Genomic DNA, 15,838 nt, shown 5'->3' with positions numbered 1-15,838 from the left:
GTAGTCAGTCTTCAGGCTTCCTTTCATTTTCCCCCATAGCCCCAGGTTCCTTTTGGGTGAGACACGCGAGTCCTGAATGAACATATAAAACTGGGTTTGCATCTCTCTTCTTGAATTCTGCAGACTTCAGAGCCCGCAAGTCTTATATTCTACCATCAGTGACCACGCTCTTTTCTTTAGCTTTGTACACCTATTCTTGTATAACAGTGCATTGCACAAACGTACAATACTGGTTTTAATCTATACAGTTTCTATAATAATTATGGAGTAAAATAAGTTAACTTTCCTAATGAGAATAGCTGACGGGCAGCATACATCTTTATTTTACATTTTAAAGTCTCTGCAGGCATCTACTTTGGTTAGTTATCAACAATCGTAATGTAAGCACTGGTCAGAGAGCTGAGCAGCATTCCAATAACATTAACAGATATATTATTTCTTTTCGAAATACCGGGAAAGCCCAGTTTTAAAATATTATTAAAATGTTCTAACATTTACACACTATGAAGAGTTAGATCTAATAAAATAAAATTTCTTCAAAAATAATCTTGCAGTGCTCTTTTAGGCATGCTGACACGTTATCACCAAACATCCATACCTTGAAAATAGGACTGTCACATATTCACACATCCCAGCTCACGCACACACAATCCCTTGTACAGACTAAAAAACAAAACACCCACACCCTCATCCCACGTGTTGAAAAAAAGTCAATGGTTTTTGCAAAGAAGTCTCTCCGTGTCTGTCTGTCCGACTAAAGGTTCTTCATGTAGATAATGAAGCATCGACTGTGGAGCATCCACACAGCCCTGCAGGTTTTCAGCTAAAATGAACGAGCCTGGGTTTTAGCCTCACGTCACCTGCTTTCCAACGTCTCAGTATTAGAGGCCATTATTGCAAACAGTCCTAGAATTCTCTTCTTTCTCCAGAAAGTCATGTATTTGTATGCATCACTCTTAGCCCTTTTCTTTTCACCTAGGTTAAGTAATTAAAAACTCCTTCTTCATACGGTTATTGTAGGAGGTATTGGCAGCCATTAGATTTCTTTTTTTTTTTTTTTTTTTTTCTTCCTTAGATCTTTGACTCTGATACCGGTTTGACATCAGCTACGCCGTGGTCGTGGATGCCGCCAGGAAGGGTTGTCCGTGAACTGCAAGGGTTCGTAAAAGGTGCTCATTAATATTCTGCATCATCTTCAGTTTAGTGTCTTCCCTAAACGCCTGGAAGCTTCTCAGAATCCAGTGCTCACCAAAGTTCCGACTGGGTTGGCCTGTGCTAAGAGCTGGTATGATTGCACCATGCGTAGGGACTCCCTTATTTCTAGATTCAGCTCCATCAGTTTGTGGTTGGCCTCTGACATGTCCAGGTCAGAGCCTATGACCGCGAAGCTCCCCGTCTGGCCCAGCGTCTGGTGATGGAAGTAGATGTGCAACAGCGTCTGCACAGGGTCATCCTCACAACTGCCAAAGATATCGTTCGGCCAGAGAGATCTGAAATACACAATATTTTTAAGTCCTGAGACTCCATCAAGCAATGGTTAATATTAACCACGTTTTAAATTAATACCTAGAACAGAATCTCCTTGTGAATCACTGAGGATCTGTTTGCAGGTTTGGGCAAACGTATTACCGAAAACCTCTAGAGAGTGAACAAAGTCTAAAAGTGGCGTCATTTCAGCGAGAACTGTGGACAAAGCTGTCGTGCTTTCACAAAGACGCGCTACGGACGCAGCAAATTGAAAACCCGACCCAATCGCTGTAAGACGCCAGTGCGGGTTTAGAGGCACCACACCTTGAAATCCCTTCACGCTTTACCTGAAGGCTTTGACTTGTGCCACAGCTGAAATAAACTCCTTATTTCTCAGAGTTTCAATTAAAGAATGAATGGCAGTTTCTATGGTAGTTTGTGCAGCTTTGGAAATGTCAATTTCTTCATTTTCTGAAGCAGACTCTGCTTCTTTGAGGATATTTTCCAGTTGGGCAAGTTCCTCAGACATGTTGATGACCTAGAACAAATGAATATGCCTTAAAACGATCTATTTGTGTATTCAGTAACAAGAAGAGCATTTACTTGGCTCTGAAGATACATCTGATGGTAGCAGCAGCTTCTCTTAAAGATCTGCAAATGGTAAACTTAGTGGTTAAAGGCACTTAATGTTTCAAGTTCTCTGTTATATTTTCAGCCACCAAATTGTAGTCTTTAAATATTCTTGATAAGTAACAGGTTATAGGGGCGCGTGGCTGGCTTAGCCAGTGGAGCATGTGACTCTTGATCTCAGGGTCCTGAGTTTGAGCCCCACTCTGGGCACAGAGATGACGTAAAGAAACAAACAGGTTATAATAAATGTTTATGATAGTTGTAATAAAACAGGCTGTAACCAATTTTTTTGTTTGTTTTTTGTTTTCTTCTAGTGTTTGTATTGGTTTTAACATGGGATTTATATCTTGGATAGTAAAAATTCACTGCCGGGGGAGGGAGGGGAGGGGGTCATGAATTCTCTTGACAGCAAAGTCTTTATATTTTAAAAGGTTATTTACCTTTGAAATATATTATATATGTATTTTATATAAAGCAGCATATATTTTTTAATTTATTTAACCATTTAACAAAAGTTAAAGCATTTCTGTTTCAGTACCAGTGTGGACAAGGGGGGAAAAAGACTAAAGTCACCACCTTTGAGCCTATTCATTACGTGACTCCCAACATTCAAAGTGTTTTTGACATGTTCATTCTTATGTGTGCCACCAGAACTACAAAAATATATGTACAAGATGTTTGGGGCGGGGAGGGGTTTCATAATTTAACTTATGACTTCATTGAGTTGAAGTGCTTTATTTGACTTTTGGTTACAGATGATCTGTTGTGGCTGCTGTGACCTTTAAGGTCTTGAACCTTGCAAGGCCACTGGCTACCTGCTGTCTTATTTACTGATAGGTTCCGAAACAGCACATCATTTGCTTTTAAAAAGACAATTGTGGAAAAAAGGTTTCACTGTAAGTGACTGTTGACATAAGCTCTTTTACAAAGAATATATGTATTATGTTTTCATATTCTAGAATCAGTTATTCCTACTACAATCGAATATTTACCTCTGCTTCATTTTTTATCGTGTTTACTTGGTTGATCAATTTACAGTAGGCTTGGAACAGAAGCAGCAACTGAAAATGTAGTTTGTACAGCCTTCGACAGAGCTCCAGGCCCTAGGAGTAAATAACACTGTGTTAAATTCAGATACCGTTTTCCATGAGGTTTGATTAGACAGTGTATTTCCAATAAAAATATATAAGTAATTATGTTAAAATTATCTTGGCGTTTATTTCTCTGCAGTAAGCAAGTTAATACAGTGTGAAGGTGATGAAAGATGCTTTGAAGACTGGGATTAAAATATAAATTGTTGGTTACATAATTCACTTAGCATGAAGCACATTTTCACATTAGACAAAAAATTTTTCAGCAGGCAATCTATAAAATGCTTTAAATAAAATTCATAATGAAAAAAATGTACAAATGCATATACTTTTGCCCCATTGAGATGTTCATCTCACAGCATTTATCAACAAATGCTTGATAAAGCAAAGTAACAGTGGATTTCCTCTTACCTAAAAATGAATCCATTTTTCTAAAAACAAAACCCCAAACCTTGTAATCTCATTGAAATGAGACCATGAAATTAACATACGCACTTTGATGTTCAAAATGAAAAGATGTTAGTTTATAGATGTACAAACAGGCGACTGCGAGTTGTACATATTAATGATGGAACCTTCATCTTCATAGGACCGACGCTGCATGGATTAGGGCTACGGCAGAACTGAAGCACACACACTACTCTTAGAGTAATCCAGGACAAAACACTGCTAGGTCACAAATGGCAAATGAAAATCAGTTTGTCTGACACGGATAAGTCTATAAATTAAGACAAATCACTTACTGCTAGAATTTCCATTTGCTAAGCAAGAAGGAGATCGGGTCACAAAAAATACAAAGGAAGAAAAAGACCAAGAATTAGTGTAAGAAATCATTTTAACTAGGGTCACAGATGTCCCAGGCAAACTGAAGAACATTTAATTGCACCCAAAAGAAAAATTTGCTATTTCCAGAACAAAACTTTTTATACGCTTACGGTAACAAGTGTTACAGGGTGTTTTTAACTCTTTGCCAAATAACTAAATTACATTTAGGCTATAATTTATTTCTCGTGTGAAAACTACAGGAGAAAATCGAACTGATGTGATCTTGGGAAAACTTGTGAAAGAAACCAAACGTCATAAAATTTCCATTAGTAAAGTGGAAAATTTCTGACTAGAAAATAAATGCATTACTGTTTTCAGAAAAGAATCGGCCTATATTCTTATAAATACCTATGAGAATATCATCTTTGGTGTGGGTCATTCTAGGCTTCCTACCCTTACTAATTAGGTCCTATGTTGCCATGATTGGTGCTGAGTCAGAATGTAAGCTATCAACAGCGGATGTGGGTTTTAAATTGTATTCCCAAATGCAATTTAGCGAGCTTCAGAAGTTTGACCCAGCTGGGTTTGAGTCAGATGATGTATATAAAATACATAGTGAAACATCAAGTTTATGGACTATTTAAAAATTACTACAATCAAATATCTATAGCAATTTGGACCTAGCCTCGTTAATAGAGAAGGATGATTTCTAATTAAAATAGCAATTGCCATAACATAAATATTGCTTCTAAGAGTCCCTTTTGAAGCGTGCTTTTCTAAATAGTGTCCTCTGAAGGACTGTTTATATAACATTTATTCCTATCAATTTAGAAGGGATTTGCTAAGCAAAGGTGAACTTTAGCTTCCTACTGCTTATCATAAATCACGTGGATAGTCATTCAGTGAACACCAGTGGAACATAATCCAATGTCAAACACATTAGCATATCTGAGTTTGAGGTTCTCCTTTACACAGTTTTATATGGAAAGTAACAACTATTTGAGTGGCAAATACTTTTTCTCATTTCTATCAGCATAAAAAACGGAACTGGCTCTCTATGCATACACCCATAGCATCTACTTGGGGATGTAATGGAAAAGAAATCATGATAAAGTTTATGATCACCACAATTGTAGGGGATAACACAAATGTAATTAATTCTATAGTTCTCAATTACCAGAAATTACTCTAAATATGCCAGCTTTCCAGATTGAGAATTACTGATTTTTAAGTATATTGAAATTTGCAGGTGCATTCTTTTTTCATTTATTTTAAAATAAATATTTATTATGCAAAAGACTATTCTGGTACACAGGAACAGATACTAGTAATGTGTAAAAAGTGTCCCCAGTCTCAAGGAGCTAAATATAAAAGGAGAAATAAGATATAAGTGAAAGTCTTAAATGTACAGTTTTTACTTAGTAGAAAGCCTTGAGCTAGAACTCACTTAAACTCTTGGAGATGGAACTTCTTTTCTTCAAGGCAGAGGGATGTAAGAAATCATTTAGTCTAATCACCTAATTCATATAGGAAAAAAGGAGTTTATCTTTCTTGCTCAAGCCATGTCATTAAACAGAGGCAAAGACAGAACCAAAGGCTCCAATTCTAGTTTAGGGGTTAATTCCTTATTTTCCCTTGTTTCTTTCCTTACATGGGTGATTAGACAGTCTCCTTATGAACACAGTGCAGGATTCGGGAGTCAGCCTGCCTAGACTGGAATCTTAATTCTAACTCTTTTCTTACTGATTTTAGATAAATTTTCTTCTTTGAGCCTCGGTTTCCTCTTCTGCAAAATGGGGATAATGAGAGCATGTACAAGACACTTGGAAGGACAGAGATAATGAATGTGAAACTCATTTATTGAGAGTATACGATTATCTTCTCAATGTTTCAGTTTTTTAAAAACTTCCAATTTTTATAATAGTACAGTAACTTTTACAGTGACTAGAAATCTCTAACAGCATAACCAGTGTTGAAAAAGACTGGAGCTCTGACATCAATGTAGAGGTCATTAACTTATTTTTGAGGTCGTTAAATTAAATTGATGAATGCAACCCATATTCCCCACTTAGAATAATTTGTAGGCTTAATTTATCCTCATTTAATGTACTGTTACATATATGTATGCACTTTCCTCTAAGAAAATGTTACTTTTATTTTCACTGACTTTTACACTGTAAAAAAAAAGTTATAATTTACCCAATCAGAATTTCACCTTTAGAAAGGCTAATAGAAATGTATACAACATGACTCCTTAGGTTTGCTTTGCTGACCAGACAATTGATCTGCAGAATACTAATGCAAAAGAAACATTTTTTTCAAGAGGCAGATGTAAGTACAATCTAACTTGGACTGTCCAGATACCCATCAAGCTTATCTGCTGAATGTTATTAAGCTTCAGTCACAAGCTGGTCGTTCATTTTTATTAAAGTGAATTTTTCATTACTAAGCCAATATTTCGGTGAAACCTACCTTTGACAAAGATCGTTCTGATAACAAAAATGAAGAGTGTTATCAATTTTATTTCTAGGATTATCAAATAGGGACCTGCGAACATACGCATTATTTCACCTGACATAGAAATACAGCAAAACCGAGAAGAAGAGTCTTACCTGTGCATCTGTGTTTATCCTATACACGTCTTCTTTGGCACCAAATGTCCTCTTACAGTTGTCTAACCACTAAAGAAATAAGTAACCGTAAATTTTAACAAGGCACAATGTACTGTACAAGGCACGATGACACTGGTAATACAACAGCCTGTGCATATAAAATAACTTTAAAAGTTAACTTGGAATTCTGGGATTGGTTATAGACATAGCCTTCAACCTCCACTGAGCCTAATTATTTATATGCAACAAACCAGAAGCAGGCTGATAGTGTAAATACGGCTAGATGCACACACTGTGATGGTTTATTCACAGAAACACAATAAACAGTCTGCTCTTCTAGGGACCTCTGGTGCTCCATTTCAGTACAGAGTATTCTTCATTTTGCAGATTTTATTGGAAATCTTCACAACCTATACCTGACCTTTGTCTAATGGAAGATGGGGAAATGAAAGATGTGCTTCGCCTTTGGAAGCACAATTTAATAAAGCCAACTCAGAATTAACCAGGTCTGTTTGCTTATCAGAAGTGTAATTCTCAGAAGACTAGTGTCAGTTTTAATTAGTGAAACAGAAACCGAAACCCGTTTTCAATCTTGTTTTTCCTTTTCCTTTTCCTTCCTTTTGGACCGTAATGAATGACAAACATGTTATCTCCGAAGAATATTGACTACAGAAGCCAAATGTGGTTTTTCCTTATCCAGGGGCTATTTCCTAAAATTGGGTATTTACTTAAGGGATCTTTTCTTTGGTCAAATAAAAATAAAATAATAGCATTATAGTTTAGTGGGAAAAAAATGTTGGAGTCATGGAATGTCCAAGCTCAAGTGAAAGCTAAGAGCCTTCAAGTTAAGCTACTAGGTTTTGACAGTTTGATATTGTCAATACCTGTTATTTTCACTTCCTTGTTCTTTATGTGTGTGACAGATTGAGCATAAAACTAATATATATAAGAAATCACTAGGACTTTGAGAAAAACTACTAGCTACATTAAGTATTCTCTTTGAAAATATCTCAGTACTAGGCATTTAAAACGTTCAACTGTAGCTTAACATTCTACATGCAAAGAATGAAAATTAGACATCTCAGTGATTTCAAAACAATTCTGTGACCTTATGTTGCTTTTATCCCAGTCCCTCAGACTGCACAGGCCCTTAGGCTTTTTGCTTCACAGCATCTCTGAAGAAAACATGTGAAGCTGTCCTAGTGAGATACAGCTGCTGGCATCCATTGTCAAAAGGTATCCAGCAGATTTCTTTCTATCAGCAAAATTCAGCTGCAGTCTCTTGTAGAATGTGTACATTAGTCTTCATACAAAATATTAAAATGTTTATACACCTAATCATGCTCGCTAACCCAGTCCAATTTGTCCAAGTATCCTAATAAATAGAAATAAATTAGAAAAAATTAGAAATAAATAAATTAGAAAAAATAGTTTCAATTGAATGTTTACTGGCTTATTCTTATTAGACATACATTTTTCTATTCTATGCCTAATGGTACAGCATTTTAGGAGCCTTATTCAACAAGTTATGATTTTTTTTTTTTTTTTTTTTACTCTGTTAAAAGACAAGCCCCAAGCCGATAGTTTTGTGGCTGCACACTGGCCTGAACAATAGAGATCCACATGTTTCCAGCCAGTGTAGACAAGACACAGGAGTTTGTGTATAAAATGTCCTCCAGTTTACATCCAATCAGTCTTCCGGTCATAACTGTTTCTTTACTCAGGGCTCAAATGAAGGTTAAAATTGAACTGGAGAGGTTCTGCTCCTGGGCATGATGGGGGAGCCTGTATAAGGTCAGTCCTCCATGGACAACTACAGAAGCAGAATACCCTCCACCAGGGGTGAGGGCGTTAGACAAAGCACGGAAAGGGAGCCTGCAAAGATGCCTGTGTTTAATCCAGAGGACTTGCTTATTCAAAGCTTTGCTTGTTCCTAAGGCAGAGAGGCTGAACAGAAAGTGGTGCCCCAGGGTGTCTGGCCCACAGTGTCACCGAGCTGGGCAAAGAGGGTTAACAAAGGTAGGGAGGTATCAAGGTCCAGGATGCTGGAGGAAAGGGGGCAGCAGAGAAGAGAGCTGACGGTCTGTGTGCAGCTTCCCTTGGTACCACGTTTAGCACATGCAGCAGGAGGAGAGGCTAGCAAACCACCAAGCCGTCTGGGAGGCTAAAGATGTAAGCAGATTTCTGGTCTCCTGGCGTTGAAAAGAAGGACTGTTCATTTCCTGCCAAGATGGTCCTGATGAATACCCTTGACTTTCACCAGTGACGCTCAGGAGACTCCAGGAATAATGGGAAGAATGTGTTAATATATATATATATATATATATATATATATATGTGTGTGTGTGTGTGTGTTAATATATATATGTAATATATTATGTTATATATATGTGTTAATATAATATATATGTTATATATATGTGTTAATATATATATTATATAATATATATTATATATATATATAATATAAATATTATAATAGTAAAAACTTTTAGAGGGGGGAAAAACTGAGTAACAAAAAATACTTGCTTGATAGAAGACAAGAAGGACGACAAGAAAAAAAAGGTAACAAAGAATAGACGGGACAAGAAATGGTGAGATGGTTTCTCTGAAGGCATCACGTTTCTCCCGTATACAAATACTTGATTCAGCAAATTCATTGAAAAGAAGATTCTTTGCCCGCTACAATGCAATAGCACCTTTGCTGTAAATTATATATTAATATATAATTATAATAATATTATATATATATATATATCTGTTATCGGATTCTCTATATTCCATTGGCATATTTGTTTATTCTTATGCCAATGATACACTCTTTTGAAATTTTTAATAAGTCTTACTGGCTGGAAGTTTAACTCTATTTAGGCTTTGTTGTTGTTGTTCTTCATGGACAAGGGTTTTAAGACTATTTCTGTGCAGGCCAGAGAGTAAAGATTTTAGGTGCTGCAAATCATTTATTCTCTGTTGCAACTATTTTAACTATGTTGTAGTGCAAAAATAGCCATAGACAATATGTAAACAAATACGATGCCTATGTCCCCAAAAAACTTATAAAAACAGTGGGCTAGTTATAACCTATGGGCTATAGTTTGCAGATCTGTGTTCAAGAAGGTGGTTTGCCTTATAATTAGCTGTTTGTACTTTCATATAAATTGTAGAGTTAGCCTGTCAATTTCCATTGGTAGACAGTTTGAGATTTTGAATGAGGGTTGCATTAAATCTACAGATTTTGGGGGAAAATGACATCTTTACCCATTTGAGTCTTCTGATTCATGAACATGGTATAGTCGTTCATTTATTGAGGTGGCCTTTAGTTTCTTTCAGGAACATTTGAAGTCTTCTGGGTGGAGATATAGCGTATCTTTGACTAGATTCACTTGTAGGCGTTTGGTGTTTTCCTATTGTAGATGGTAAATGTCGCTATATTGCCAACCTCTCTAAAGCTTAATGGCTTAAAACAACAAGACACATCTGTGTTGGCTGGGAGTTCCTTCTGGTCTTGCCTCGGGTCCCTCATCAGTCCACAGTCATCTGATGGCTTGACAGAGCCTGGAAGTTCTAAGCTGGCCTCACTTAAATACCCGGCCTGCTAGCTGTCAGCTGGGATGCTTCCATTCTCTTCCACATGGCCTCTCATCCTCCAGGAGGCTAAGGGTCAAATTAGTTTTCCAGAGTTTATCCAAATGTACATGATGGCAAATGCAGAAGCTGCAAGAGGCCTGAATGCTAGTCTCAGAAACTACACAGCTTCGTTGCTGAATTTGATTGGTCAGAAAAAGAGAAGGACATCTCAGACTTCAGAAGTGGGGAAACAGACCTCATCTCTTGATGGAAGGAACAGCAAAGCCATGTTGGAAAGGGGCATGGATGCAGAAAGGCATGATTTTCTGCAGCGTCTAGGGAAGGCAAAGGTTTCGGAAGACACAAATGACTTAGAAATCTTCAGAAAAGGTTTCTGAAGACACAAAATGATTTAGACGGAATGACCAAAAATTTAAAAGTTGGAAGAACAAGTGGTGGCAAAGATAGGAAGCAACAGTAACTCTTGTACACACTTCTTCATGGATTACAAACTGAAACACTATCTTGTAGAAAACTGGATGGGTAGAAGTTGCTAAAGTTGAACGTGTGTATGCCCCATGACCCAGCAATTCTACTCCTAGATACTCAACAGACAGTGGACCTAAGTACACAAAAGACAGGTACAAGAACACACATGGCAGTGTTACAGTACCCCACCCTTCTCTGTGGCTTCAGTTATCCAAAGTCAAGGGCTGTCCAGAAGCAGACTATCCTCCTCTGAACTGTTGTCAGAAGGTCAACAGTAGCCTACCGCTACGTCATAATGCCTGCGTCTTTCATCTCTCCGTCTCATCAGGAAGGCATTTTATCATTTCACATCACAACAGTGAGGGTGAGTATAGTACAAGAAGATATTTTGAGAGAAAAAGGGACCACATTCACACAGCTTCTATTACAGTCTATTGTTATAATCGTTCTATTTTATATTATATATAATTATATATTTAATTATAATATATATTAATTATAAATTATATAAATATATATTATATTTAAACCATATAAATATATAAATTATATTAATATAAATATATTTAATTTAATAATTATATATTATATATTAATACAAATATATAAATTTCTATAAATATAATACATATTATATATATAATATATAATTATTATAATCGTTCTATTTTATAATCTTTTACTGTGCCTACTTTATAAATTAAATTTCATCATGTATGGGAGAAAACACAGTATACATAGGGTTCCAGTACTATCTATGGTTCCAGGCATTCAGTGGGGGTCTTAGAATGTATCCCCTGTGGATAAGGGGCGGACTACTATATTTGTAAGATGACCAGATCTTGCCCGATACTGCCCTGATGTTGAAAACTCTTTCCTCTTTACCAATCTGCAATTCTTTCAGTCCAAATGTAAGATCCCTTCCTCCCTTATAAGGGGAGAAGGCTCTTAATAGAAGTATTTTCCTATAGTATGTTCTTGCCCTGAAAGAATCCCCCAATCTAAAATTACCATCTTGTCAAGGCCTAAGGTCAGATCTCTATTCCATGAAGTTTTCCTAATAGCCCAAAGTGACCTCTCTTTGGAAGTCACAGTAAATGGCGTCTGGTCTGTTAGATGTGCACAATTCTGCAGAGTCTCTGTCATTGCCAATACTTTTATCTATAGCTATAAACTGACACTTTACTTCTGTTGCTAATTATTCATATACAGTATCTGTGCCTTTTTTTTTTTTTTTAACATTTTTTATTTATTTTTGGGACAGAGAGAGACAGAGCATGAAAGGGGGAGGGGCAGAGAGAGAGGGACACACAGAATCAGAAACAGGCTTCAGGCTCCGAGGCATCAGCCCAGAGCCTGACGCGGGGCTCGAACTCACGGACCGCGAGATCGTGACCTGGCTGAAGTCGGACGCTTAACCGACTGCGCCACCCAGGCGCCCCAGTATCTGTGCCTTATATTCTTACCTTGTATACTAAGGGAATAAGAGACAGGTTTTATACTTTTCCTAGGCCTTTACGTGGGATATTTTTTTTAATCAAAAAACTTTTTTTAAATTAGTTTCAGACCTAGAATTTGGTGATTCATCACTTACATACAGCAACTGGTGCTCATCACAGGAAGGGCTCTCAATACCATCACCCATTTAGCCCATCCCCCACCCACCTCCCTTCCAGCAACCATCAGCGTGTTCTCTGCCATTAGAATCTTTTGTTGGTTTGCCTGTTTTGACCCCTGTTCATTTCTTTGGTTTCTTAAATTCCACAGACGAATGAAATCATACAGTACTTGTCTTTCTCTGACTGACTTATTTCACTTAGCATAATACTCTCTAGCTCACGTCACTGCAGGTGGCAAGATTTCATCCTGTTTTTATGACTGAATAATATTCCAAAAACGATGGAACGCTTCATGAATTTGCATGTCCTCCTGGCACAGGGGCCATGCTAATCCTGCGAATCTTCTCCGGGTGGTTCCAATTCAGTATACGAGCTGCTGAAGCGAGTGCTACATGTAATGTTTAATAGTAATTCATGGAAGATCCATCTATTCTAGGAAAAAAATGCCTACTGTATACCGTTTATGTGAAAAAAACTTTTAAAGTTTTTCTGCCCCTGCTAATTGAAAACATTTACTCTGAGGGAACAGAACTACTGCCATTCTGCAGGGCCAGATTGGAGCTGAAGAAACACTTCCCTGCAAGTAGTATCTAGAATCGACTACATGCTTATTCTTCCCTTTGCCTGCCCACGTCCACAGCGCTGGAAAAAAGGTCCCAGCTTTGTCACTGGTTACAGATTTCTTACATCACGGTACCATAATGCATTCTCCGAGAAGTACAGCTTTCTTTCCCCACTTGCAATGTTGACAGCAGCTATGCGGTCTCCACATTGAGCTTTTTAAAACGCTGCAGTTTTCCACCGTGTTCTCAGGTTCTTAGAGGGCTGGTTTCTAAAAGCTACAGGTAGGAACCCACTGAACAGAGAGTTCCAGAGGCCCCATAATTCTCAGTAGAACCCTGAGGCAAGTGCCGAGAGGACCTCTTCTATCTGGGCTACTCAGCTGCCAAGTGCACGTTTCCGGGGTCAAAAGCAAACTCGTTTTCACGTGGTGAAGAGACTGACCTGCTCAGCTGCTTCTCTTTTGGCATTGTAGGTATCCAGATGCTCTTGCAACTCCAAAACACTGAACTTGAGTGTTTGCAGCAAACCGCATGACGTCAGCTGTCAAATCAGAAACATTGGTCCAGGTTATCATTTCTGATCACAGTCATGAGACCGACAACTTTTGGATCATGGAATTTCTGATAGCTGGGTTTTGGCCCGACTTCGTGCCAGTGTCCCTTACTTCACTCTGTCCCATACCGAGGGCTGACCTTTCACTGAAACAGAGCAGGAATACAGGGGGATTTCTGGGGTGCCACCAAGGATGACCATACCTTCAAATGCTTTCAAAAACTGCCTTCGGTGAGAAATGGCATGTCAGACCGGTATATACCTTTAAAGGTAAACTTTTGAAGCTTGTTAAACCTTAATTCTCTGAATATCTTAATACATAATCTCTGAGTGTGTTTTAAAACAAAATGGGAAGACCGAGGGGCCCTGGTTTCTTCATGGGAGTAGGTCTAGCCCTCTCCTACCACGGTTATTCAAGAATCAGAGGGAAAGTACCTATCTCTAGAGCATGAGTTTCTAGCTTCCCATCTATGACTCTGAAGAGTGATGAGAGGGAGGGGTCAGAATCAGAGTCACAAGTCACTGCATGTAATACACCGGAATTATATTTTGCTGGATATTTACAGTCAAATTGAAAATATAAACCTGTACACCTCATTCTTGATTTTGGCTCAGGTATCTCACAGTTTGTGGGATTGAGCCCTCCATTGGGCTCTGTGCTGACAGCACGGAGGCTGCTTGAGATTCTCTCTCTGCCCCTCCCCCTGCTCACACATGCTCACTCTCTCTCAAAATAAATAAGCAAACTTAAAAAAATACTTACTGTTTCAGCATCCACAAAGACTGTTGGGCATTCTGAACACATCATCATCACTTCCAGTGAACTTTTAAATTTGGTACCAATGCGTTGCAGACTCTCACCAAGAAAGCTGACTGCCTCATTAGTTATGTCTCCAAACTTTCTCTGAATTGTCTATGGAAAAAAGCGTAAAAAAAAATTTAGTATTTCATAAGAAGGCCCTTTTCATCTTTAACAAGCATCATTTGTAATCAGGGCAAACTTTTCTTTTAAAATCATTATTGTAGTGGGGCGCCTGGGTGGCTCAGTTGGTTAAGTGTCTGCCTCTTGGTCTCGCGGTTCGGGAGTCTGAGCCCTGTGTTGGGCTCTGTGCTGACATTGTGGAGCCTGCTTGGGATTCTCTGTCTCTCTCTGTCCCTCCTCGGCTCATGCTTTCTCCCTCTCTCTCTCTCTGTCTCTCTCTCAAAATAAATAAACTTAAATAAATAAATAAAATCACTGTCGTAGTGATATACAGCATTCTAATAACTGGTCTGTAAATCCACGTTTTTAGGCTTTTCTTTGGAAACGTTAATTTCACAAAATGATCAAAGATTTACAAAACAGCACTACTTAGAAAAAGAAACTAATGATACATGCCATTCATCTCCCCATTCCTGAGATTTCTTTCATTGGGAGAGACAGAAGGAATACATGCTGCACATCACGGGGAATAAAGTCCTTACATGTCTGGAGAAGTAGCTCTTCTAATGCTCTACCTGAAAGAAACTTTCAGTAAATGTGGTTTACTGTCCTGGGCTCTGAGCTGCCATCGGATTTAATTAAAGTCATACATATGCATTAGGGGTAATATCTTCTCAAAACTCAAGAATACTCATTAACATAAAATAATCTAATTGTGCCTTACCCACAATGAGCACTCAGTGAATGAGACTATATTATCAATGGCATAGTTATAGGAATAGTTAACATGTGCCTACATGGGCATGTGTTGCACTGTTGGGTGTCGTTATGATTTAATCACAATAAAAGCATCAGCTACAGTCTCAGGCATCAGGAAACAATATCATTGGAAAGAAAAAAACTACTAAATAGGAAACCAAGGAGCAGGGCAAAAGTACAGAATAAAACAAATGCTCCAGCTAATGAGCGTAAAGAGCTTCCGGAAGGGAGAGGCTGGCGGTTGCCATAGGTGGGAAAGCTGCAGCGAGAATACGTCCTTAGCTAGGTCTTCCCAGATGGGCAGCATTTGCTTAGGTCAAGAGGAAGAGCGGTACACAGTTCAGCGGATGAGGACTTAAATGGCATTTCTTGGTGCCTTAGTTTCCCCAGCTACAGAATGCTCCAAATACATGTACATTTCACAGGTCTGTTACAAGAAGTAAATGATGTAAGGGATCTAGCACAATGCCTATCACGCACTGCAATGTTAGCTCATGTCATTATTTTCACAGTTGGAAGCAACCTTAGCTAAAATTTTTAAGGTGTGTCGAGACACAAAATTGTTAATTAATTTAGTATTTAAGTATAAACTTGTGTGATATTGACTGTAAGCTCTTGGAAGGCAGGGACTATGTTTCTGGCGTCCCCCCTACTGCAGAGAATTTATCAGATGCCGCTTCCAAGTTGTGCTTTAGTTGCCTGAAGGGAGGGATCTGTACTCGTCACTGCATAAATTACCAGCAGTTACTACAGTGTCACAATATAAATTTAAATAATATCACCATCTTTGGGGAGAACTGT

The 15,838-nt window shown here is 38.1% G+C and overlaps 1 protein-coding gene and 1 pseudogene across 8 annotated transcripts in view; both read right to left on the bottom strand.

Moving 5' to 3' along the window:
* Positions 1-300: 300 nt before the first annotated feature.
* FRYL (FRY like transcription coactivator) overlaps positions 301-15,838 on the bottom strand; it is a 265,382-nt gene continuing 249,844 nt past the window's right edge. For 5 of the 8 annotated variants that reach the window (XM_053901596.1, XM_053901595.1, XM_053901597.1 and 2 more), the window contains 7 exons: positions 14,120-14,269; positions 13,246-13,344; positions 6,566-6,634; positions 3,932-3,949; positions 3,090-3,200; positions 1,815-2,005; positions 301-1,490 (listed from right to left, as the gene is read on the bottom strand). In XM_053901596.1, coding sequence (XP_053757571.1) covers positions 1,232-1,490; positions 1,815-2,005; positions 3,090-3,200; positions 3,932-3,949; positions 6,566-6,634; positions 13,246-13,344; positions 14,120-14,269 — 897 coding nt within the window. In that variant the 3' untranslated portion in view covers positions 301-1,231. Of the gene's footprint in view, positions 1,491-1,814; positions 2,006-3,089; positions 3,201-3,931; positions 3,950-6,565; positions 6,635-13,245; positions 13,345-14,119; positions 14,270-14,339; positions 14,854-15,838 lie in introns of those variants that run through there. The other 3 variants (XM_053901594.1, XM_019412498.2, XM_053901599.1) reach the window with 2 other exon arrangements.
* Positions 12,515-12,629, bottom strand: LOC128776797 (U6 spliceosomal RNA; annotated as a pseudogene).

Source organism: Panthera pardus, unplaced genomic scaffold (genome assembly GCF_024362965.1).
Source record: "Panthera pardus isolate Hobbes unplaced genomic scaffold, ASM2436296v1 HiC_scaffold_13, whole genome shotgun sequence".
In the NCBI taxonomy this organism is placed as follows: domain Eukaryota; kingdom Metazoa; phylum Chordata; class Mammalia; order Carnivora; family Felidae; genus Panthera; species Panthera pardus.
This window is presented reverse-complemented; position numbering and strand designations above follow the sequence as displayed.